At 35.2% G+C, this 27,282-nt stretch overlaps 1 protein-coding gene across 4 annotated transcripts in view; it reads right to left on the bottom strand.

Moving 5' to 3' along the window:
* Positions 1–27,282, bottom strand: part of LOC141513237 (cation channel sperm-associated auxiliary subunit epsilon-like) — a 139,258-nt gene that overhangs the window by 104,222 nt on the left and 7,754 nt on the right. For 3 of the 4 annotated variants that reach the window (XM_074222861.1, XM_074222860.1, XM_074222862.1), the window contains exons 2-5: positions 18,822–18,870; positions 14,402–14,475; positions 11,666–11,735; positions 9,439–9,512 (exon numbers count right to left, since the gene is read on the bottom strand). In XM_074222861.1, the coding sequence (XP_074078962.1) occupies positions 9,439–9,512; positions 11,666–11,735; positions 14,402–14,475; positions 18,822–18,870 (267 nt within the window). Of the gene's footprint in view, positions 1–9,438; positions 9,516–11,665; positions 11,736–14,401; positions 14,476–18,821; positions 18,871–27,282 lie in introns of those variants that run through there. The other variant, XM_074222863.1, reaches the window with a different exon arrangement.

Here is a 27,282-nt window from a genome sequence, read left to right on the forward strand (position 1 = left end):
TGGATATCAGATAATATATATATATCTGTAAAGTCTGTGTACTTGTGTGACTTTCTCTAGACATTCAGTAGCACATGAGAACAGCAGAGAGTTTAGGGTTATAGTTTGTGTAGTCATAACAGACCAAAAGAATTGAGAACAGAGAATAGTTAAGAGTTGAATTGAATTTAACTAAGGGTTTAACAGTTTTTTTCAAATCAGGGACTATGGCATTTTTTCCTTCCTGGGAACAGTATGAGTTTAGGAGAAATACCCAGTGGTGAAGAGGAAACCAGGGATGTAGAAAATTCTTGGGGAAGCCAGGTTTCTGTGAATACAAGAAGATGAAAGGGGAATAAAAAGCAAAGAGGCTTAAAATTAAGGAAGTTGATTGGTTACTTTTTTTACACAACTATTTTTCACTTTTTAAATTTCAATCTTTGAGTTTTCTTGTACAAAATGGTCAGAATGGAAATGGTTTTCATAACTGCCTGGGTAAAACCTGTATCTGATTGCTTATTGTCTCAATGAGGGGTTTTAGAGGACACAGTAGAAGGGAGGCGTAAAGTTAAGGTGGATGAGGATGAAGGAGCAGGCACTGGCAGCAGAATAAGATTTTACTTAGGTAGTTTATGATTCAGAAGCTTAGGGATTGGCACAAGGGATTGTTGGTGATAGGGAAAGTATGATATGATTGGAACTTCCAAAAGATCTTATGATGATGGAGGGATCAGATTGTTTTCCTCCTCTGAATACAGGGTTTTGAGTATGGGAAGTAACTGGATTGGAAATCTGGGATAGTAAATACTTGTTTTTATCAGTATCTCAGGGCCTTGATTGAATTCACATTTGACATTATGTTCTTTTTTTTTCTCATCCCAATATGACAATGAAATCCTACATGTAGGCTTTGAGCAAAGACTAGAGTTTGTCCATGCTCTTGGACAAGATTCTAGTGGGGAAGAGACTTGGACCCAGATTCCAAGTATTTGTTTGTCTTTACTTTGAAATATTCACAATTGGCATAGAATTAGCTGTCTCAAGGGTATGTAAAAGCTCCCATAATCCAGTACCAGAGCTTTACCAAAGAGTCTTTAAATCTAAATTCAATGCTGCCTCCTACAAGTAGAATATTTGAGATTTATACTGGCTACTAGGTCTCATTCTATTTCTCTTAAATGCATTCATAAATTTCTGTGTGTTCTCTAGTTGCTCTAAAAATTATGTTACATTAACTTTTGCAGCTACATCTCTCAGCTCTGTTGGGAGTTCAAAAGGACTCTGTATCTATTATCTGTACCTGTATTGGGGCTCCCAGTAGATTCTTCACTCATTTTATAGATGAGTAGAGGGGAGTGCTGGTTTCTGGTCTTCTAATTCGAGCATGATGGCCCACTCATGTTCAGTAACTTATTCTGCTCAGCTCGGTGCTGAATCACAGCTCAGCCAAAGATGCCACAGCCCTTTTGTTGAAGAAGGCTTGTGATTTGATTTGGGACTTCTCTTTGATAAAGCAGAGCCACCATGAAGTTGAGACCCTTTTACTATGTCATCAGACTGAGGCGTCCTCAGATCAGAGATTCCCCAAATGAAGTGACTTTTCTGAGTAATGAAAACCTTACTCTCAAGCACTGTGCAGTCCTCAACATAGCTTCCTGATGTACCAGTTTCTGGAGAGCCATTACATAAAGAGACATGACTGAAAAGCCCTCTTTCTGAGTCTCTAGACTCAGTAGTCTCTAGACTACTCTGGATTTATTTTCATTTTTTAAAAAAAATTTGCTTTTATTTCCCCAATTAAATGCAAAGGTAGTTTTCAACATTCTTTCATTTTCAAGTTTATGAGTTCCGTATTTTTCTACCATCCTTTTCCTCCCCATGGTGGTGAACAATTTGGAAAAAATTGTGCATGTACAATTATGTTTAACTTATTTCTATATTAGTCATGTTGTGAAAGAGGAATTAGAAGGGAAAGAGAAAGAAAAATATAAAAGAAATTTAAAAAGGTGAACATAGTTTGCTTTTGCTCTCCAATTAAGATACCATAGTTTTTTCTCTGAATGTGATTTCTCAGGATTGTCATTGATCACTGAACTGCTGCATCATAGTTGTTAAATCTCTTAGCTAATAAATTGTTAATTTGTATGAGATTCTACTCACTTCACTCAGCATCAGTTCATCCATTTCCCTTAGATTGTCAAATTTGTTGGCATACAATTAGACAAAATAGCTAAGAGTTATTTCTTTAATTTCCTTCTCATTGATGGTGAATTCGCCCTTTTCATATTTGATAAGAAAATGATTTTTTCTTCTTTTTTAAAATCAGATTAAACAAATATTTTATTGACTTTTTTCATAAACTCTTAGTTTTGGTAGTGCAATAGATTTCTTACTTTCAATTTTATTAATTTCTCCTTTGATATTCAGAATTTCTAATTTGTAATTTAATTGGGAATTTTTTTTGTTCTTTTTCTAATTTTTTAATTGCATGCCCAGTTCATCAATTTCCTCTTTCACATTTCTAATTCATATAAGCATTTGGAGATATCCCCCATAGATTGCTTAGGCTCCATCCTACAAGTTTTAGTATGTTGTTTCATCATTGTCATTGTCTTGGATGAAATTGTTCATTATTAAAAAACCTAAAAAAAAAAAAAGAAAGGGGTGTCTAGGTGGCATAGTGGATAAAGCACCGGCCCAGGAGTACCTGGGTTTAAATCCAGTCTCAGACACTTAATAATTACCTAGCTGTGTGGCCTTGGGCAAGCCACTTAACCCCATTTGCCTTGCAACCCCCCCCCCAAAAAAAAAGAAATTGTTCATTATTTTTACAATTTGTTGTTTGATCTACTCATTTTAAAATTCTTTATTTTCACATTATTACAATAATCTTGTTGTGAAAGTAAACATAACCCCCCTCCCCCAAAGTGTACTTAGGTCTGTGTAGATTCCATCCATTCTGTCTCTGGGCTGGGTTGCATTCTTTATCATAAGTCCATCAGAGAAGTTGCTTCAATATCTTTTCCCACAGTTGCTATTGTTAACTCCTCCATTCTATTCCTCTCCACTCCCACTTATTCTATTCTCTCTCTCTCCTTTCACCCTTTCCATGCTCAGAAGTGTGCTTCTATCTGATTACCCTCTCCCACGATCTTTCCTCTTTTCTATCACTTCCCTCCCTTCCCTTTGTCTCCATTCTCCCCTCCCTTTTCTCTCGTTTTTCCTCTGGATAAGATAGATTCTATTTCCTATTGAGTGGGATGTTATTTTCTATTTGAGTCATTTCTGATGAGAATGAAGGCTTCTACTGCATTGCAAAAACTTTTTCTTGACTCTTATACATGAAATCCTAGACCATTCTACTTCTCCTTTCCCTCTCTCCCAGTACATTCCTTTTCCATCCACTGAATCCATCTTTATATTATACTTTCATATATAGCTCTCTCTCTATATATGCTCCTTCTAACTGTTCTTATAAATGAGAAATTTCATATAAATTATCAGAATCTTCTTCCCATGAAGTTCAACATCATTAAATCCTTCATAATTAGTCCTTCCTGTTCACCCTCTCTGTCTGAGTCCTGTATTTGGAGATCAAACTTTTTGTTCAGTCTGGTCACTTCAACAGTAAAGTTTGAAAGTCCCCTATATCATTGAATGTCCATCTTTTTCTTTGAAAGAGGATGTTCAGTTTTGCAAAGTAGTTTATTCTTGGTTGTAATCCAACCTTTTTTTTGCCTTCTAGAATATTATATTCCAAGCCTACATGCCAAATATTGTGGAATCCTGATTGTGGCATCATGGTAGTTATTTAATCTAACTGCTCTCCTGGCTTGTGCTCTAGTCTGTGGATAACCACAGGTACTCCTCTCTGCCCTGGAGCTGTGAGGAGGATCCCTATTCCTCTATGGTAGTATGGGGTCACATACTGGGCCCTGGATCAGAGAATGGGCAAAGCAGCAGAGTCTTGCCCCAGGGATGGAAGAGAGAGTCTCTTTCTACCCCCCTTACTGTCTCTGGGCTGAGTACTCTGGTAGCTGGTTGGCTCTGTAGGTTCCTGTAGTGGGACAGCTCCAAGGCTGGCACTACCTCAGACTCCATGCTTGCTCTGGTGCAGCAGAGTTCTCCTGCTGACTCTCCAAGTCATTCCCTGAAATCCCTGGGCCAAGAGGTCTGGAAACTGCTCCTGCTGCCAGTGACCCAGGTGCCCTCAGGGACCCAGGCACCTGGCAGGTGGTTCCTGGAAGGCTTGAGTTCATTTGTTCCTTGCAACTGTGGTCTGGCTGCACTGGGGCTTTTCCCAACCCCCTGGTCCCAGTGGAACAGACCTTTCCCATGAATCAACTAAGTTGTCTTGGACTGGGAAATTGCTTCAGTCTTTCTGAAGGTGCTTCACTCTGTCTTTTTGTAGGTTCTGCCCCTCTAAAATATGGTCATAATTCTATGACTTTTGGAGCTTTGGGGGGAAGAGTTTCTGGGAATTCCTGCCCTTTTGCTGCCCTTTTGCCCCCCCCCCCCCATTGTTTAAATGCTTAAAATTCTTTAAATTTTTTTTTTGCAAGGCAAATGGGGTTAAGTGGCTTGCCCAAGGCCACACAACTAGGTAATTATTAAGGATCTGAGACCAGATTTGAACCCAGGTGCTCCTGACTCCAGGGCCTGTGCTTTATCCACTATGCCACTATGCCACCCCCCTAATACATTTTCAATGTTTGTGTAGTACCATGTACTGCAGAGAAAAATGTGTATTCCTTTCTATCCCTATTCTATTCATTTTTCTTCAGAGGTCTATCATAGCTAACTTTTCAAAAATTTTACCTTCTTAACTTCCTTCTTGTTTATTTTGTGGTTAGATTGATCTAACTCTGAGAGAGGGGAGGTTAAGGTATCCCACTATTGTTCTTTTGATATCTATGTTTCCCTGTAATTTGTTTAGCTTCTCCTGTTTGAATATGAAGGTTATATCACTTGATGCATATATGTTTAATATAGCTATTACATTGCCTATAGTATGTTCCTTAACCCTTTTAATGAGATATTTTTGTTTTTTTCTTTATTTGAGATTCAGATTCCACCCTTCCTTTTTTTTTTACTTCTACCAAAGCATAATATATTCTGCTCCAGGCTTTTTACTTTTTTCCTATGTTTATTGTATATCTTCAAATGTGCTTCTTATAAACAACATATTATGGAATTCTGATTTTTAATCTACTCTGCTATCTGCTTCCATTTTATAGAAGAATTTATCCCCTTCACATTTGCAGTTATGATTGCTAACTCTTTATTGCCCTCCATGGTACTTTGCCCCATTTATACTTTTCTTTTTCCCCTATCCTTCCTCACCAATGTTTTGCTTCTGACTGCTGTCTCTTGATCAGTCTTTTTTCCCTTTTCTTCTCCCTTTCTCTTTTTACTTTTCTTTTTAACTTTTACTTTATTTTTACTTTCACCTTCCCTTTTATTAGCCCCTTTTTCCTCTTTCTCTCCCCTTTTTAAACCCAATTAGGCCACCAGCCCTGAAGTCAGGAGCACCTGGGTTCAAATCCGGTCTCAGACACTTAATAATTACCTAGCCGTGTGGCCTTGGGCAAGCCACTTAACCCCATTTGCCTTGCAAAAACCAAATAAATAAATAAATAAATAAATAAACCCAATTAGGCCAAATTGGTGAGAATAAGTTTTACTGTGCTTACATCCTCCCTTCTTTTCCTCAATTATAAGTCTTTGTGCCTCTTCATGTGGTGTTATTTATCCTCTAATGCCTAGTTTTCACCTAGTAAAGTCCTTCATTTCTTGTTTTCAACCTCTCTTGTACCTATAACCTCTGTCAAGTTATACTCCTTTTTGTTCTCATAGAAGGTACAGTTCTCTGGGGTTGATTGATTGATTGATTTACAAGCATCTCAAAGTCATTTAATACCAGCAGCCTCTGTCTAAGTAAGCACACTCCTCTCAAATGTCCCATTAGAAATACAATTAAAGAGCCATAAATATCATCAAATTATAATCAACTTATACCACACCCTCTTCCCAAATACCCTCTATATACAAACAATCCTCATGAACTAAAGTATGTTTATACCCATGACCTAAGTATACTTCCTCCAACTATAGCTAAATTATCAAGTAAAGCAAAATCATTTCATAATTTATGTCCAGACTCTCTTAAGTACTCTCCCTCCAACTATAATTCAACCCTGATGGGCTAAAATATCAGCTAAAGCATCATCACTTTTATGATCAAACTATATCATACTCTCTAAGTACACTTCTTTTAACTATCCTAAGAAAAAAACAGTTCTCATGAATTACAAGTAATTACAATTACAATTACAATTACAAATTAAAGCAATTCCCATGTAGGGATGTATACACATTAATGTTATTAACATTTTTTCCCCTTTCTATTCTGGCCTTTTTTATCAGATAAATTTGAAAGTCTTCTATTTCACTGAAAGTGCATCTTTTCCCCTGAAAGAATATGCTGAGTTTTGCAGGCTAGTTTATTCTTGGTTGTAAACCAAGGTCTTTTTCCCTCTGCCATATTCCAGACCCTCTCATCCTTTAATTTTTGAAGCTGATAAGTCCTATGTAATCCTGACTGTGGTTCCTTGGTATTTAAATTGCTTCTTTTTAGCTGCTTTGCAGTATTTTCTCCTTTAGATGAGAATTTTGAAATTTCTCTGCTATATATTTCTTAGAGTTTTGATTCTGGGATCTCTTTTTTTGGAGGTGATAGGTAGATTCTTTCAAGCACAAAAATCTTCTTGTTCTAGGATTTTAGGGTAGTATTCTGTGGTAATTTCCTGAAAGATATTTCCCAGACTCTTTTTTTGCTTGAGACTTTCAGGTAAACCAAAAAATTCATAAATTATCTTTTCTGGATCTATTTTCCAGGTCATTTAAAAGGTATGTTATATTTTCTTCTATTTTTTTCAGTCTTTTGGTTTTGTTTGATGGGAACCTGGTGTTCATTAGTTTCCATTTATCCAATTCTAATTTTTAGGGTTTTGTTTTTTCAGTTAGCTTTTATGTTTTTTTTAACCAGTTGATTATTTTTATTTTTTGATGAGTTTTATATTCTTTTTTATAGTTGATCATTTTACTGTTAAAGGAGTGGATTTCTTCAGACAATCTTTAATTATTCTCTTGAACTGCTCTCATTTCTTTTATTTTTCTTCTTCCTTTCTTTTTTGGTTTTTAAAATCCTTTTTGATTTCTTCCAAGAGGTTTTTTTGCATTTGGGACCAATTCATAAACTTCTTTGAGATTTCACATGTACATATTTTGTCACTTCTTTCCTCTTCTAAGATGATGATTTTATCATCAGAATAGTAGCTTTGTATGATGGGCAGCTAGGTGGTGCAGTGGATAGAGAACTGGCCATGGATTCAGGAGGATGGGGAACTTTGAATCTGACCTCAGACACTTGCCACTTACTAGCTGTGTGACCTTGGACAAGTCCCAGGGCCATCTCCAGTTGTCCTGATTCACATCTGGTCAGTAGACCCAGATAGTTCTGGAGAAACTTAGACTGATGGCTTAGGACAGCACCCCCTTACTAAAATCCAATTCATGTGCTTGTCATGGCATCACCTCCCTGATATTGTGGTCTTCTTCAAAAAATGAAGGACAAACATTATTATTAGCTTTCTATGGTTAGCACTTTTTTTAGGTTGAAATCTGGCTTCAGACACTTCCTAGTTGTGAGATCCTGAGAAAGTCATTTAACCCTATTTGCTTCAGTTTTCTAATCTGAAAAATGAGCTGGAGAATGAATTGGCAAACCACTTTAGCATCCTTGGCAAGAAAACCTCAAATTGGGTCATGAGGATTTAGAAATGATTGAAGTAACTGATCAAACTGGATAAATGACATGCAACTATTAGGGAAACATGAGAAAATTAATAATAATTAAACCCTAAAATGTGATGTGTGACATTTTGCTATAGTTATCTGAAATGCCATGAAGTCAGTAATAGAAAATGGTATGTACTCAAGTCTGAGAACTGCTTCAGGTAGATGTCTGTCCTTGAGAAAAGTTAAGGGACAGCTTTTTCATGGCCTAAGATGGGAATCACTTGACTCAGTTTGCTTATTATGCTATTTTCCTACCTTATTCATTCTAGCTTTTGATACTCTGAATTCAATGTGGAGCTTTTCTAAGTGATTGATTACCTGTAAGAGATGACTAATGACCAGAATCAAACAGAATTAAGGGAGTTTTCCTTATAAGGGAATGTTAGGTCTGTTAGACCTTGAGGGGAAGAGTCTTGACACTATTATAGTGTTATAACTGTGTTCTTCTCCTTTCATAGCAACTTTCTATAATCAGTTTTGCAAGTACATTACTAAATCCAATAATTGATTGCTATTGAAACATTTCCAAGTTACTGTAACAGAGTGCAAATACAAAAATCTTACAATTTTAATCTGTATGTGTGGTCAAAATATAACAGAAGGATGATTCCCTCCTCAAGGAAATTAGACAAAGTGATAGGACAAAAATATAATGTACATGTTTTCTAAATAAGTGGAATGGTAAATTTTGAGAAAATGACATGATTAGAATATATATGATATATTTTTATTCTCTCTCATTATGATATGTTTCTATTCTATCCTGTTTCTAGGACATATACATATGAATATGATTGGCTTCCAATGTTTCTAAAAGAAAATTCAGGCTTTAGGAATGTTTTAGTAAAAAGTTCTCAAAATTAGATTAAGATCTTGTGTGTAAAATTTCTTGATAATTATAAAGAAAGTAAAATTATTTTCCATGTTTAAAGTATTTGTATAATAATTTTAAAAGGCAGAAAAGGGATTCATTTTATAAGTTAAACCCTCAATTTTTAAAAAAAGATTCTTATATCAGGTATAGCATTTAGCTTAAGAAACAGCAAGTAATATATAAAAATTGAAATTCTCTAAAATTTCAGGTCAATTATGTGTTCATAATTTGATGGGTTTTAATACATTGCTTTGCAAAAACTAACTAAAAAACTATATAAAGTTCATTCATCCTTCTCCATACTCAGAAGGCCCCTAATCTGTTCTCCAATTAGAAATCAGATGATCTAATCTTGTGTCTTGGTTATATCCTGTTAATTATTTTCCTTTAACACATCAAAAAAAATTCTGTTGCTCCCTATATTTCAAGTTCAGTGCCAAGCTTAGGAGGCCTGCTTCTAATTTTTTATGCAAATGACATACAATTCTTAATAAATTGACATGATCAGAACTGTGAACCTTGGTTTTCAGATTTCACCTACCATAGAAGTGATGGAAAGCTGGTTTAGGAAGCATACAGTGAATAATTCACATATGGAGCATAAAAAAATCAAACTTTAACACATATAAATATTAATGAGATCAAGTGAGATGTTATGTAAAATGCTTTGCAGAATTCAAAATACTATATAAATGTTACAAATAAATGTACCAAGAAGTTTTTACCTTGATTGGGAATACCACATAAAGCAATTATTAGTATCATCCACAAATAAAAAGCGTTCTTCAGCTTCAAGAGGCTGGAAAGAAATAGAGGACAGATGGGATTGAAGTTAATTTTAAATTGAGTTAATTTTAATATAGAAAAAATATTAAGAATATAACCTTAATCCCTAATAGAAAAACTAGTTATGGAAGATAACCAAAAGAATCATACACAAATTGAAAATACAATCAAGAAATCTAGAAATTTTAGCACTTTCTACAACTTATTAATCACTGGCATAATCTTTACATCAATAATAAATACAAAATAGTTTGATGTTCACAATTGTCTTTTTTTCATAGGGCACTGCATAAGAGAGAGGTGAAGGAACTGGAATGAAGTGGGGGGAAAAAAGAGAACCTTAGACAGTAAGAGGAAAAATGCGACTTCCCATCTTCTTGAAATCTAGTTTTGCATCTATGAGATATGAAAAAGCCTGTGCCTTGAGGCAAGCCCTCTCTTGGGTTATATTTCCTCATTTGTCAAATGCAGGGTTGAATTAAGTGACCTCTAAGGATACTATTTGTTTCAATATAGTTTGATTTCTAACTCCAGGTCAAAAATCCAAGAGACTGCCATTGAATCAAAAAGAAACAGCAAGGGAAGTTTTTAATACAGCCAAATAGAACATTAGAACAAAACTAAACAAAATGTAATTTAAGAAATAAATATTTTATCAGAAAAATTATTTTAAATAGAGCAATTGAATGCTATAATATGCTTCTAATAATGGGATCATAGTAATGTGGTGTCATGCTGGTAAGCAGAATGGTGGGACTGTTACTCTTACTTATCCCACCTTTGTGTGATCTAGTGTACTCCTCCCTTTGAGCCATCATTTAGTGAAATCTCCCTCTCTCAACAATGACTTCCTTTTTACACTGGAAATAATGAGAAGGAAAATGGTGAAGGTCCCATTTCAATCGCATCCTAACTCATTAGGCTACTGTTTTTCACACAATGCTTAGGGAAATTGTATCTTTGGAATTTAATCAAATTCTGATGACAAATTTATCAAAGTAGAAAACAATTCTATATGTGCTATTTTTCTTTTCACTGAAGAGATTCCTGTGTAATTGTGGTATGTTTGTATGTCTGTGTGTGTGTGTGTGTGTGTGTGTGTGTGTTTACTAGATGAGCTTCTTATCCATAAAAACAGGATCTAATGTATATATTATATGAGAAAATTAAAAAATGAACAAAAGATAAAAGCATTCCTTTAATACTACATTATCTTTATTAGACAAACTAGAAGTTAGGAGTGAACAGAAATCAAGAATTTTTCAGTCTTTGGCAATAGTAGCTTAGACATTGGTGAGTTACCAGTGTTAGGATCAAAAAAGACATTCAAACCCCTTCATCTGTATTATCTAAATATAAAGGCTTATTTCTTTATCATTTAGCTATTCACCAATATACTGAAAATAAAAGATTGTCAACTGCAGATGGGCAAAAATTCTCAATGCTTAGGTACATGTGGTTGGATACCTGAAATTAGATGTATATTCCAGTGTCTACTCTTCTCACCATTGTATTTGTAAGCAGAGCATCAAACCAAAAGTTGAAGGAATGCAGTAAACAAAAAAAGTAAAATTGGAAACTGGATTATGTGCCAAGAAGTTTTTTCCTGTTTCACCTAAGTGTTTAGAAGTCTATAGCAGGAAAAAACATTATCATCCTTAAATGAATGAATTTAAAAATATTTCAAGACTTAATAGAGGTCAGAAAAGATAAACTCTGCCCTCAAAGAATTCACATTCAAAACAGGGGAGAACAGCATATATTGAACAATTTAGATGCAGTACTAAATCTTTTTATAACTTTACTACTATCACAGTGCCAAACTAAACCCAAAAAACCTGTCTTTGTATATCATTGAAATTTGCTGTGTTATGGCATGAAAGCCTATGAGTTTTTTACCTGATTTTAAAATACTTGTGTAATTAAAATATTAAGCTACAAATACACATTCTCATGAATAAAATTTTAAATTCTTAGCATATGACTATAAAGTAATGCAAGTCCCCATATGTTTTGCATTATAATCAGCTTTGGTTTTCTATAGCCAAAACACAGTCTATATCTAACACTGAAAAACTGTAGTTGTTCAGAAGGAACACGTTATAAAATTTAACAAGTAAAAATGATTTCTCAATATTTTCAAAATCATTGCTAAAGTCAGCTTACCTGACCTTTAACTCTGGGTCTTATGTTATGAGTACCTGGAGATGCACAGAACATTTGTGTGCGTCGTGCACTAAAGTTAAAAAATAAATTAAATCTGTTACACATTTTCCTTAGATTTTAATATGAACATTTGTTGCAAATAAATGGAACTAGATGATCTCTAAAGTCCCTCTTTTCATCTCTAAATTAAAGAATCTTTAGTTTTTTCTTTTTTCCTTTTTATTATTATAAACTTAGCACACTAAAAGGGTTTCAAATGAAACCAAGAATTTCTACTAATTATAGCTTGGGCTTTGTTTTGATATTTTTTAATTTAACAAATAATGGAAGAAGAGGGAAACACACATAATTTAACTAGGTTGGAGATCAGAATCTGTGCCCTGAACCTAATTTAATTAATAATTTCAAGAATTCAATAAATAGTAGAGAAAGGTCTATATAAATAAGACCATTTCACCCTTGGGCTAAGAGACATCTTTACTGTAACCAAGCCTGGTTATTTGGAAAGCATCTTTAAAACCTCCCAAAAAGATATTTCTGAAAAAATTTCCATGACACTGAATCTTCATGTCATGTGAATCTTTTCCTCTCAATTAGGGCAATACGACTTCCTTAAAATGCAGCCTTGTAAGTCTTAGGATTTTGCAAATTCAGTGTTTAAGCTCAGTCTGACTTAACTTTTACACAAAGAGTCTGTTTGACTTAGAGTCTGTTTCTTTACAGCATGTATGAGATTATGATTTATTTATATTTGTTCAACTTTTATGACATTGTTTTCCTTGACATTATCTATAATCACCATATAATTTTTTATGTCTGTAGATCATCCCTTTCATCAATTCTTATGTAATATATTTTTTTAAGTTTTTGCCCAAGGCCATACAGGTAATTATTAAGTGTCTGAGGTTGGATTTGAACTCAGGTACTCCTGACTCCAGGGCCCATGCTCTATTCACTATGCCACCTAGCTGCCCCTGTAATATATTTTTAATGTGTTTCACTGGTCAACTTTTCTATTAATCAGTCAGTATCAATATATTCTGAATTTGGCATTACTAAACCCCTGGTAGAACACAGTCTTAAGATCTCATAAATATTGATACCCATTATGGCTAATTATTATTATTATTATTAATATTATTATTATTAGGCTCTTGACATTTTGTTCAATCAGATATATGCTATTTTTTTTTAGGTTTTTGCAAGGCAAGGGTTAAATGGCTTGCCCAAGGCCACACAGCTAGGTAATTTTTAAGTGTCTGAGGCCACATTTGAACTCAGGTCCTCCTGACTCCAGGACCAGTGCTCTATCCACTGCTCCACCTAGCTGACCCTCCCAAAATTTTCTTTTAAATGAAATGATTTCCCTCCCTTTCTTTCTTCCAGCTAGGTTTTGATGGTGATATATAGGAAGGTTTATAATTTTTGGATTTATTTCAGATATTGCTACTTGGGAGAAGCTATTATTTAATAACTTTCTTGTCTGACTATTGAGGGGTCCTTAGTGTTATCTAAAAAAAGTAATCATTCCTAGGACTACAAAAAATAATAATTATGACAAGGGAATTCCTTGCTTTCCCACTGATCTTATCAAAGATCCTTATATATGAATAGTCCACTTATTCCTATTCTTTTGGTTTTTTTAAGCATAAATGGATGTCTTTTTTCCAAATGTTGTCATCTGCATCTTGAGATAATAGTGTGTTTTTTTCATTTTTATTGTTATTAATATGGTCTTCTATTAGTTTCCTAATATTAAATCAACCCTGTATTCTTGCTATAACTACAATCTGGTCGTAGTGTAGAATCTTTTAAAATTAAGTTGACAGAGAATTTTCATGGTATTTTCTTCAATAATTTTATTCTATTACTAGAGATGTACTTTAGTATCTAGTTGTCTTTTTATGTGGTTTCTCTCTCCATATTTTAGGTGATAGGGTCATATCTGTCTTGAGGTAGTTTGGTAGGACATGGTCTTCCCTTATTTTTACACACAATTTATATATCATCGTTATAAATTGTTCTTTGAATGTTTTAATAGATTCTACCAGTAAATCCATTTGACCATGGAATTTTTTCCTCTTTGGATTCTCACAGTGTTGTGTTTAATTTCTTTTTCTGAAATGGGATTATTTAAATTTAATTGCATTATTTCTTATTCTATTGATCTGATTTTTTTGTTTTTATAAATAATAATCATCCATTTTATGTACCAATTGTATTGGCATAAAAGGGCAAAAAAAGTTTCTAATAATTTCTTTTATTTCTTCTTCATTTGTTGTAAATTCTATCTTTTCATTTTTTTCAGAAATTTGATTTTCTTCTTTTTAAAATCAGGTTAATTAAGTGATTTTGTTGTTTTCAATTTTATTTTTTCTCTGGTTTTTCACAATTTCTATTTTTTGTTTTGATGGAGCTTTTAATTTATTGACTTTCTATTTTTAAGTTGCATGGGAAATTCATGATTTGTTTTTTATATCATTTGTTGATGAAATTGCTTTACACATATTATCTCATTTGATCTTTATAACAACCCTTTCATTAGCTGGTGCCCACATCAGTCCTCAACAATTTCTTTCCTACTTTAAAAGCAATCTTTGTATCACAGTTCTCAGAAGTTCCCTTCAAATCTTGGCAACCCCACCACAAAATAAATTTGAATGTGCATTAAATACAAGCATATGCAACATACATGTATATTGATATACATGATTTTTATTATTAAAAAAATCTTACTTTGAGTTTTTGACGCTACAAGATTCTGGGACATCCCATTCTATAAAATCCGGTCCTTCATATTCTAAATGGATCTAAAGAAATATAAAAGAAAAAAGTAATGCTTATAGCATAATTTCAAAGACTTAACTTATTTATTATTAAGACTTTAAAGTCAAGATAGACTTTTCCTTCTCTACCTCAGGAAAACTGGCACTCAGGTGAGAGGTTGGGGCATCAGATATTTATTCTAGAGTGGTCAGCATAGCAGTAGTAGTGAAGAAATGAGGATACATGATCCTGCTATAGAATGAATTGTAGAGTGAGTGATTGTAAATGAGCAGAGTGACCACGACTGATGCCACACTTCAATACCCATATCACTAAAGGTATGAGTATCCTCCCAATATGAAAGAAAGTTCCTGAAAGTCTAGTCCCAACTATAGGTACCATTGTTCCAAAGATTTGGTGGTCACTGGTTAATGTCACATTAGAAAAATATAAAAATATTTTTAAACACAGTTATATATTTGTTGCTTGATTGCTGGTAGAACTTTTGATAGAAAAAGTAAAGTGCTACATAATTATAACCTCAACCTCTCAAAAACAAAAAGCAAAAAAACCTCTAATGCTTCTGCATTAGCCTTAGTTAATGCTTAGCATATTCAAATATATATATATATATATATATTTACCATTCTGGTTGTGGCATCATGACTATTGTTCTCCTAATTACCCATTTTCAGTGGGACAGTTTGGCTAAACATATTTGTACAAATAAATATCAAGCATGTCCCCAACTGAACCCATTATCTCTTTCCCCAACCCATATCCCCTTTCCTTACTTTCCTATTGCTATCAAGGATATCATAATCTTTCTGTATCTCGGGTTCAAAATCCAGGTATCATCATCTTTCACTCCCATTCCTCATATCCAATCAGTAATCAAGTCAGTCCTTTCAAAACTACTTTAATAATGGCTCTCATATTTGCCCCCCTTCTCTTTCCATCACATTGGTAGCCTTCATCATTTCAAAACTCTGGTCTATGGTTTTCTGGTTGATCTTTCTGCCTCAAATCTTTTCACATGCAGCCCATCCTCATTTAATTAAACAACTGATCTTCCTAAAGTTCAGGTCTACCATCTTCTTCTAGAATAGTAAAATGCAGTGACTCCCTATAACCTCCAGAATCAAATATAAAGCCCTCTGATTTGACTTTTAAAGCCCCTCACAATTTTAGTCCCTTTTTCCTTTCCAGTTTTTTTATAGATTGCTTCCATATATGTACTGGGCTTCTTGCTGTTCATCTCACAAGACATTCCATGTGCTTCCTCCGTGCATGCAGACTCTTCAGTTATGCCTGAAACTCTCTCTCTCTCTCTCTCTCTCTCTCTCTCTCTCTCTCTCTCTCTCTCATTCACTCTCTCTCTCTCTCTCTCTCTCTCTCTCTCTCTCTCTCTCTCTCTCCATCTCTACCTCCTAATCTCCCTGGTTTCCTTCATGTTTCAGGTAAAATCTCATATTTTATAAGAAATGGCCTTCCATTAATTGGTCTTTCTTTGTCTTCCTTAATTTTTGAGTCTTTCAACTGAGATGATTTTCAATTTATTTTGTACATATTTTATTTGTACATAGTTGTTTGTACATTCTCTTTTCTATTAGATTGTAAGATTAAAAATAGAGAGTTTTTAATCTTATTTTGCATCTCTAGCCTTTAGAACATTAGGGGCTTATGCAATCAGAGCTTAATATTTATTGACTTGACTCTACCCTATCTGTTGAATTTGTTACAACAGATCAGGCAGGAACCATAAATCAAATAGTAAAGCTTTTAATTAGGACAGAATACAAAAGTAAATGACAAGTAACAATCAAGTAGCATAACATTTCTCTTACAAAGGGTGTAGAGTCTCCTATAAATTCCAAAGTCACTGAGAGAGGGGAACATCTCAAAATACTTCTCATGACTCCATTTTCCAAATGACCAGATGTGGATCATTTATATTCATTACAACTGCTATTTCTCTTTGCCTCTGAATCTGCCATTTGCTAGTTCCTCAAAAAACTGTTCCTGCCATCTGTTAAATTGTTACCTGAGACCAGGGAACTTTAGAAAAGGGACAATTATTTCTCTTGTGGGAATGGCCATCCTAACATATGTGGTAAGCAGCTCTTATGTTAGGCTGGGGCCAAACACCATACTCATTTGCTATAATATGAACCCTCAGACACATGGCAAGATTTTTTTTAAATCTCATTCCATATTCCCTTCTATGAGAGGTTTCTAGGGTCACCTAATAGTTAAGACAAGTGAATTACTTTCAGCTTCTATCATTTCATTAGGAATTGGGGTCAAGGCCACCACAATTTTCATGTAGTTTCAAAGAAGGTACTCAGCCACTGTAGAGGGGATAGAGGGAGAGAGATGTCAACAAACTAAAGAAACTGTCGTGTAAGATCATGCCTTCCAAATAAAGCAAGTATCAAAGTATCAAGATATAAGATACACTCTGGAATTTGCTTAGAGTTATAATGATACAGTGTCTATTATATAATGACTGTATGCATGCACAGATCCATTATCTGTTTAACACAGGTCACACAATGTCTTTGTGAATATTCCATCAAAACTAAGATAAACAACACATTTTCATAGTCTATCTACTTCATTATGTTTTTGACTGTGCCCACAAATAAGTAACTATGCCTACATAGCAGAAGGAGCAATAAATATAGTTTGTGATTAAGAAATCTTTGAAAATCAAAATTCATATCCATTGATAATCTGTACAGTAGAGTTGTCTTACTGGTGGCAAAGATCTAAAGTTGGTGCTAAAAGCAAAAGTTGAAAAATCTCTTAAGTGACTTTAAATTCCTTCTCATCAAAAAAAAAAATTGTATTTATTTTGACCCAACTACTCTGGATGCTTTTCTATTGATCCTTCCCTGACAGCTTAGGGCTACCTACTTAGTATATCTAGACCTTAGTCCCTTTGCACTAACCAATGGTCCTTACCTCCAGCTGATTGAGAATCTGACTCTTGCCACTCCAAACCCCTTGATAAAGAGTTAAGAAAAGAAAGAACTAACCCTGTACTCTATTCCATTGCTGCTGTAGGCCTCCCTTTATGGCCATTCTCTTCCCCTTCCTGGGCTGTTCTGGTCATGAAGATGTATTGAAGAAGCCTGCTTGATTCTCCTAGTCTTGCTCTGCAATTCTTGCTACTCCCTAGATACCTCATAGGAATTTATCCTTTGACATTCTGTCAGAATGCCTTAGCTTATAAATTTTGGATTATTGGATTATTTATTTATCCAAAACTCAGCATGAACTCAGAATCCCCAGAGGAAGGACTTCCCATTTTTTTTTAACCCATACCTGGACTGGGAATAGAGGGCTTGTTCTGAACTTCAGTTCCTTTTCACCCCACCTCATTAGCACAGCTGGTAGGCACAGAACACTGTCCCTCATAAACTGGGGTAGGGTTTCAGCAGCTCTTAGGGATTAAGATCCCTTTCTGAAAAATTATCTTTGTCAAACACATTTTTTTAATGTCTATAAATGCAATTAGGTCTCTAGGTGGTGTAGTAGATGGTGTGCCCCACTGGAGTTAGGAAGACAGGTTCAAATTTGGCCTCAGATCCTCCTTAGCTATGTGACCCTAGTTAAGTCACTTGACCTCAGTCTACCTCAGTTTCCTGAGATATAGAATGGGGATCATAAAGTACTTTCCCAGGGACGGCTAGGTGGCAGAGTAGATAGAACATGGCCTTGGAGTCAGGAGTACCTGAGTTCAAATTCGGCCTCAGACACTTAATAATTATCTAGCTGTGTGGCCTTGGGCAAGCCACTCAACCCCATTGCCTTGCCAAAAAAAAAGAAAAGAAAAGAAAGTACTTTTCCCCTCATAGGAGTATTGTAAGGACCAAATGAAATAATATTTATAAAGTGCTTAGGAAAGTGACTGGCACCTACTAGACACATGATAAATCACTTCCCCCCTCCTCCCCCCAGTCCTTTCAAAATTGTCTTTGCTAAGTCTTTTAGCAGTTGGGTTCAGTGACTAGTTAAAAGGAAATAATTAACTAGTCAGGAAACAAGGATTGTACTTTCTGAAACTTTGATCAAAAATAGGTTAGAATGACTGTGCTATTGGAATCAGACTTTAAAGACAAGTTAGTCTGTCTTCAGGATTAGGGCTACATCTGAGGATTTTACTTTTTTCTAACTGAAGAAAAAAAAAGTGCAACTTTTATCTTTCTCCTCCATGACTGAAATATAAGAGAAATCGTTTCAGCAATGGAGAGCAGAAGCTGAAAGTTGCTTATGATGGAATGCCAAGATGACTTCTGTTTGAGTTCTCAGTTCATTTATACAATTCTGTACAAATATTATTAACTTAAATTTAATTAAAAACTCCAAGTAATAGATAACTTACAGTTGTTCTGGTATTGAAAATAGTATAATGTCTGGCATTCGTTCTATACCTGTGGGGAAAAGTACCAAATATTAACATTAAGATTAATTTTCCCACAAAATGTCAACACTTGACTTTTGTCAATAAATATTAGAGAGTTGCTGAGACTCAAAGGATTACCTTTCCCATGTATTAGAGGTAATATTTGAACTTCTTAAGTGCAGTAGTCTTTGCATTACACCTCTTCAGACAAAATAACAACAGTAGAAGCAATGAGTCTTTTTTATTAAAGTCAATCTTCATTCTGGACCTAGTGAAATAGTGTGTGAGGGGTGGCTAGGTGGCACAGTGGATAAAGCACCAGCCCTGGAGTCAGGAGTGCCTGGGTTCAAATCCGGACTCAGACACTTAATAATAATTACCTAGCTGTGTGGCCTTGGGCAAGCCACTTAACCCTATTGCCTTGCAAAAAAACCTAAAAAAAAATGAAATAGTGTGAGCTTAATTTTCCTATTTGTTTTGGAGGCTTATAAATTCAAATATAACAGATGAAGTTATGGGTGGCAGAACAATTACAGATTTCTAGCATGAAACTAGAACTTCTGGAACTTCTAGTGACATTACGAGTTCTAGCCAAGCCAATTCAATTAAATTTAGTCAACGCTTATTTGGGTGGCAAAATGGATAATACTGAGCATGAAGTCAGGTGGACTCATCTTTGTGAGTTCAAATCTGGCTTCAGACCATAACTATGTGACTTTGTAGGAGCAGAAAGGAGTCCCAGCACAGCATCAATACATAAGATGAAAAGAATAGTGCAATAATTACAAGCAGGACCTCAGAAACAACAAGGTCAAAAGTCAACAATGGGAGAAATGAATGAAGAACAACAAATGAAATTAGAGCGCTAGGAGAGGTAATAAAAACATGAAGCAAAATAGTGGAAAATCTTACCCAAGTAATAAACATACAGAAAACCAGTGGGCCCAAAAGAATGCGAAAGTTAAGTAATACAACTATTAGGGGCAAGCCTGATATCAAGAAGGGAAGGGAAGGGAAGGGAAGGGAAGGGAAGGGAAGGGAAGGAAAGGGAAGGGAAGGGAAGGGAAGGGGACAAGCATTTGTTTAAACAGCATGCCTAAAAAACTTAAAAAACAAAACAGCATGTCCAATGTGCCAGGCCCCAACTAAACACTTTACAAATATTATCTCATTTGGCCCTCACATCAATCTTGGGAGGGAGGTGGTGTTATCTCTATAGTTGAGGAAATCGATGCATACAGAATGATTAAGTGACTTGCCAGCTCGTGTCTGAGGCTGGATTTGAATTCAGATCTTCCTGAACTAGGCCCACCATTCTACATATTGCACCACCTCACTGACCCAATTTACAAGCACCATTTTCAGGTTCAAGTTTGGGATAAAATGAGACAGTTGTAAATCATGGAGAAGTTATTTTAAAAAGTTTACTTTCAGGGGCAGCTAGGTGGTGCAGTGGATAAAGTACTGGCCCTGGAGTCAGGAGTACCTGGGTTCAAATCTGATCTCAAACACTTAATAATTACCTAGCTGTGTGGCCTTGGGCAAGCCACTTAACCCCATTTGCCTTGCAAAAACCTAAAAAAAAAAATTTACTTTCCCCTAATATAGCAAAGATAATATAAGTATGCAAAGCATCTACCTTCTGTTGACATGATCAACAGAGCAGACTGGCATGGTTTTCAAATATCCACTAACCCACAGAGACTTTGAGTACTCTCTTTGTGTTTTGGGGAGTGGGGTGGTGATCAAGAAGTTGTATCAAGGGAGAAAATGGCCAGTCAAGACCCAAGGGCAGTTTTGTCACTTCTAAGCATTCTTTAGCATTCTTTTTGTGGGAGGAGGGAGGACTCCTGACAGATATCATAAGAATAAAAATAGTATAAGGCAATATATTGAAAAATTATACCCATAAATTATTTACTATTTTAAAAGCATCTTGAAAGCAAGACAAGGAAACATTTCAAGAAAAAATGGACTCACAGAAAATTATAAACCACTAAACAACCAAAAAAAAATGACCTAGATATGCTATTTCAAAACACCAAAAATGAAAATTACCTTGAAGTATTAGAACGAGCAAAATGAAAATAAAAAGAAAAAGGAAATCATCTCCTGAAAGAAGACTCAAAATAATCATACAAATGAATACCATCCCAAATCCAGAGTTTTTAGATCAAAGAAAAAAAGTAAGCAATCAGGAAGAAAATGTTTGAATAGGAAAGACAGGAGTCAGGATCACACAAATTATTTATCCTATAAACTTAATCCTGTTAGCAAAAAGATATTCTTTTACTAGAACAATTCCTACCAAGAAAACCGCAACTGGAATTAATCTTAATTTCAAACAGCAAGGAGAGAACAATCTGGAAAGATAAATACATTTGGACTTTTTACAGGGTCTAAATGATGGGAAAGTGCTTACATCCTATTTAAAGGAAAAGGATGACTGTCATTTCAGAATCTCACAGGCTCCAAGAGTCAGAGAGAGCAAAGAATGAGAAATTTAAGCCATGAGCAAAGTTTTGTTCTGTTTTTTTTAAGAGTAAAGGGAAAGAAAGAGAAAAGGAATAACTTAACAAATAAAGAAAAAGAGAACTTACTATTTCTCTTAATTGTGGTATATTAGAAGAAAGATATAAATGGATAAGTGAAACAAGGCTTGCATCTCACGAACCTCATTCTCATCTGAACCAAGAGTAGCAAGGTTGTATTAACAAAGAATTTATATGCAACTAAATTATATTCATCAGGAAAATAAATGGGGACGGGGAGGAAAAGAAAGAGTTTGAGAAAAAAAAATTGTGCTTAGATAAGGATTTGTCACAAACAAAAGATTTCAATTATAAAGAGTATTAAATTAAGGGAGGAAAGGATAAGAATCAAAGTCTGGGCTGAAGTGAGAGAAAGGGTAAAGCAACAGGGTCTGATAAGTCCAATTACAGATGTCTAGTGCTGATCCAATTCCTTTTCTCTTATGCTCCATTTTATTTTTATCATAAAGGGGGAGGTAGAGGTCAAAAAGTAGAATTTTTAAGAAGACAGAATTAAGGCACAAATAATATTAACTGTGAAAATGAATTGGATATTCTCATCCATAAAACAGTGACAGAATCAGAAACATAAGAAATATGATTAAAACAAATATTCATATAGTGTTAAGATGATGGGGCTATGACAGAATCTATAATGCATCAGTGGAATCCAAGGAAAGCAGGGGTGGCAATTGTGACCTCAGACAAAGCAACAGTAAAACATACATATGGTTAAAAAAAATTGGAGGGAACCTGGTTGATGATATCACTATGTTGGAGTCAAGTTACAGTACACAGTGTTCAACTGTGGCTGATCAGAGCAACATAAGCTTAGAATGATCCACATTTAAAAATAGGCCCACATAGGTCACTTGAACATTTGTAATGGATTCTCTTCCACAACTCACATTTCTTTCCAGTTACTGCAATTCTGCTTTGCTCAAAGAGCACAGTATCTACTCTGATAAGGGCATATCATGTTGAATGGTCCTGTCCAATGTCTCTCATGCCATACAATCATTCCAAAGTTCTTAAGTAAAACCTTAAGAGTGACCTTGTTTAATATTTTTCCTGACAACCATGTGAACCCTTGCCTTGTGTTACAGTTCTCTATAAAATAGTCCTTTTGACAAGCATACATTTGGCGTTTGAACAACGTGGTCAGCCCATTGGAGTTATGCACTTTGCAGTAGAGTTTGAATGCTTGTCCATTTCATTTAAGAAAAGACGTCAGTATATGATATCTTGCCATAATCTTCAGAATCTTACTGATAATTCAAGTGGGAGTGATTCAGTTTCCTGGTATAACAATAGTATATTGTTCAGATTTAACAGGCATTTAACAGTGAGGTCAGCACAAAGACTCTGTAGACCTTCAGTTTTGTGGTCAGTCTAAAACTACTTCCCATGCTTTCCTTTGCAATCTCCCAAACACAGAGCTTCTTTTGGCAATGTGTGCATCAACCTCATTATCAATGTGAACGTCCCTGTATTTTGGTTTTATTGAAACTGCATTGAGTGCATTATCATCTACAAATATCATAAACCAACACTCCCTCCATTTTGGTGTTGACTTGTAGACTTTTCAAGTTGAAGAATTTACTATTAGTTGCTGACCTTGATGCCATGTGCATCCTCATTGAAGGTATTTGACATGGGAGCAAGCACACAGTCTTGTTTCACTTCATTGGTGACAGGGAAAGCATAAGAGCATTGTCCATTATTCAGAACCTAGGTAAGCATTTTATCATGTAACTGATATGCAATGCTGATGAACTTTTCCAAGCAACCAAATTTTGACATAATTTTCCTTAAGCCCTCACAATTGACAGTATCAAAAGCTTTGATCAGATCTATAAATGTTGTGTACAGACTTCTATTCTACTTTTGGCTTTTCTCATGGGAGTTAGTTAAAAGTAAGCACTATATTGATGATTCCTAGGCCCTTTCTGAAGTCACAACTGCCCTCAGGTAGTTGACCCATTTCTAGGTGAAGGATTAACCCATTAAGAAGGACTCTGGCAAGAGTCTTGCCAATAATTCCTAAGAGAAACCCCCACATAATTGTCATAAGAAAATCTATTCCGTTTACATTTATAGAAGATATCTTCTGGGGGGGGGTAGCTTCCTCTTTCCACAGAACCCAGAAAATTTCAGGAAGTTTTTGTATAAACAATGGATCTTCCACCTTATTAATCTCACCTCAACTAGAATTAGCACCATGTGCTTTGCCATATGAAAGGAGCCTAATGGTATTAAAAACCTCTTCTTTCCTGGGAACTTCAGATTGGGAGGGATTGACTTCAAACTGAAGTAAATGGTCAATGGCTTCAGTATTGATTGATCAAAGACAGCCTGTTTAGAACACTATGCAAGTATTCATCCCATTTCTATAGGAAACATGTCTGTATCACTAATCAATGTGACTCCATCAGCAAAGAGTAGTTGAGATTCAGTCTTTGATCCAAAAATAGCCTTCAGGTATCATAAAAGTGCTTTGGATTATTTGTCATAAAACTGAATTTCATCTGCGTTCTTACTGAGTCAAGAAATCTGCATCTCTCTAAGGTTCACTTGAATTTTACTTTTGATGTAATTAAATACTACCTTCTTAGATATGAACTATCCTGCTAGTAAACTCTGTGGAGTTCTCATGTTTCATCTATCAACTTCTGTATTTTCAATTCATTTTCATCAAATCAGTCTTCATGTTGCAAGTGTTCTGACCCAGACAAACAAAAATGGAGTGCTGTATAACAAATCTCTTAAAGCTACCTACTCTTTTTTGGCTCAGTTGTTGCCAACCATATATTGATTCAACTTTCCCTCCAAGCTAACAGCAAATTGCTCCTATTCAGATAAGTGCTCTAATCTTTTAACATTTCTTCTCGTAGCCATTTTGCCTTGGGGCTGCCACTTCAATAGAATGTTAATATTTAGCTTGTAGAAGATGTCTATGGTCAGTTCATCATTCTGAGCCATACATTACTTTTGTCACTTTCACATCCAGTCTCTCTTCTCTTTATAATCACATAACCAATTAGATGCCACTATTTGCTGCAATGGTACATTCTTGAAGTTTTGTTGCATTTAGATAAATGGAAGATAGTGTTGGTCATGAGAAGGTCCTCAGGAGTAAGTAACCATGCTGTTGCTGTTTCCAACTCTATTCCTTTTAAGGACTGCCTGCTACATCTAGTAGTCTGAGCCTCCCCTAAGATTAAAGTCACCCAGAATTATAAGTTTGCCCTCTTTTGGTACATTGATGATCTGACTCTCTAGGTCTTCATAAACATTTTTCTTTGATCTCATCAGTCATGATGGAGCCTTGGCACTGATGATGGTAGCAGTAGTAGTTTTCTTGCAAGTGGCAATTTCATTGTCATGAACCTGTCATTCACTCCTTTTGGTAATAACAAGCTTGTTAACTCAATTAGTTTTGATTGCAAAACCTTCACATGTTTCATGGGACTCCCCTTCGCTGTGGCCATTCCAGGAAAACATGTTTCCAGCTCCAGCATCAACAAGCTGACCTTCATTTGAAAGCCTTGTTCACTCAGGGCTGCTATTTGGATGTGATACCTGCTGAGTTCTCTTGGAACAAGAGCTGTTCATCTTGCAGATCTACTTGATTTTGTGCTCTTTATGAGTGTATGCACATTCCATATACCAATATAGAGTAGAAACTTCTTTGCAGAAGTTTTTGTATATTTTTTTGTATGTATTTCATTGCAGGGTGGGATCTGGCCATGGTAATTAGACTAGGGTTGAGTAAGCAGGCAATTTTAAGGGCACCTTTTCTAGTCTTTTCCTCTCACCTGGAGATCAGAGTGAGATCTTTAAAAGGCTGCTCAGACACCCAAGGGCCTGCCAGATACTACTGCTGCTTCCAGTGAGAAGACAACCCATGACCTAGACTTCCTTTGTGCAGAGTTGTAACTGTAGTACCCAGTGTATATATTGTACCTGCTTCCTTGTTACTTCTGTCACCAGGAGATATTGTGATTGGTGGTAAAATGGTATGAGTGATGTCTTCTGATTTGTCATAAATTGGATTTAAGTGAATCAGAGTTGCAAAAAGTCATTAACTTCACTCTCTCTTCCAGAGTTATTATAGTCTAGTAGCAGGACAGAATCAAGACCACTGGTGATGGTTTGAGATTCAGTGGATGATCTTGGTGACTTTGATATGACTCAATCTCTACAGAGTCTGTTTCAGTTGACTTCATGGCCATTGCAACAAATTGTTCTCATTTGCCTATTCTACAAGGGGAAGTCTTCACATGCTTGGGGTAGATAGCACCCTAAGTATTTAGGTGTGAGACCCTTCAGTTACCCTCAACTTGGTTTAGTGACTGCTATGCATGCTATAGCTTCTTGGAGCCATGGGTGAAAGTTAGGTGATCATGTGTACACCAAAGGTGGAAGGTAGCCTTAAAAAAGTCTTGGCAGCCCTCACTAGTCTTCCTTGACCAAACTGGGGCCTTGTACTATGTTTAAAGGTACAATAAATAAACAACATTCACAGCTAGTATAAATATATCAAGTGAATAATATCTAAGTATTCAAGGAAAAGTTCATGAAATTATTGGAAGAATCAAAGAGGAAAACAGTAATTGTTGTGGACTAATGTGCTCCTTTTTTGAACTAGAGAAACCTAACAAAGTAAATAGGAAAGGGGCTAAGGAACTTAATAGAATTTTAGAAAAGTTACATATAATATATATATATATATATATATATAAAGTATGTCAAATAATTATTGAATAGGACTTATAAAGAATATACATATTTTGTACTTTACAAAAACTGATCTTGTGCTAAGAGATAAAAAACACAAATTTTAAAACAATATTGCATACATACTTTATTAGCCATAACACATGCAAAAATATTAATAGGAGAAATTTAAAAGATTTCAATTTAAATGGAGACCCAATAATATAATCCCAGAGCCTGAGTGGATCAAAGAATAAATTATAGAAGCAATAGTTTTTAATCTAAGAAAATGTCATTAGGACTTCATACAAAAACTTCAGTGTCATAGCTAGATCTCTTTGTGAGATTTTAACAGAGGTGGGGAAAAACCACTGATGACAGGTACTGTATTTACCTTTTCTTGTCAAGTGTAAGTGGGCTGCCACATTTTACTTTTATGCTTTCCCTTCCTTTACTTTTTTGTGCAAGGCAAACCAAAAAATAGTCTATCCTGTCTCAGACCCTCATCAAGGTGAATGATAGACCAGAAGATTACAAAGTTTCTGTCTCTCCTCCCCTGAGACATCACAAACTGCACAAAACCAATAATTATGAGCAACTGTGATGATGTATATTTGTAGGAAATGGCTTATGCTCAGAAGCTCACCTGTCCCATAGTTGGATATGTGTCTACTGGTGCTTCCACCTATTATGGCATGTAATAAGTACAGTGTAAACTTTTTATGGACCTGTAATCTAAATTGTAACATTATATTAGACTGAATATGCAGTAACCTCAGGATAAAAGGGTTTCTTATGGCAAATAAATTATCAAATTTTTTTTTCCTTTCAGAAAACAAATCAAAACATTAGTTGATAAATTGGTGTTAACAGTCTTCACTTTATATAAGGGCTCCAGAATATCATAGTCTAGGCTTTCTATCCTTTAATGTTGATACTGCCAGTTCCTGTATAATCCTGGTAATTGAATTGTTTCTTTCTGGCCACCTTGCAGGATTTTCTTCTTGATCTGATAATTCTGGAGTTTGACTCTAATGATATTTTCATTTTGGAATCCTTTTCAGGAGGTGAGAGATGGATTCTTTTAATGATCACTTTGTCCTCTGGTTCCAGGATATCAGTGCAGTTTTCCTTGATGAATATTTGGAAAATGATTTCCAAAAGAATATTTTTAATTGTAATTCTTAAAT

This window comes from Macrotis lagotis, chromosome 2 (genome assembly GCF_037893015.1).
Source record: "Macrotis lagotis isolate mMagLag1 chromosome 2, bilby.v1.9.chrom.fasta, whole genome shotgun sequence".
Taxonomy (NCBI): domain Eukaryota; kingdom Metazoa; phylum Chordata; class Mammalia; order Peramelemorphia; family Peramelidae; genus Macrotis; species Macrotis lagotis.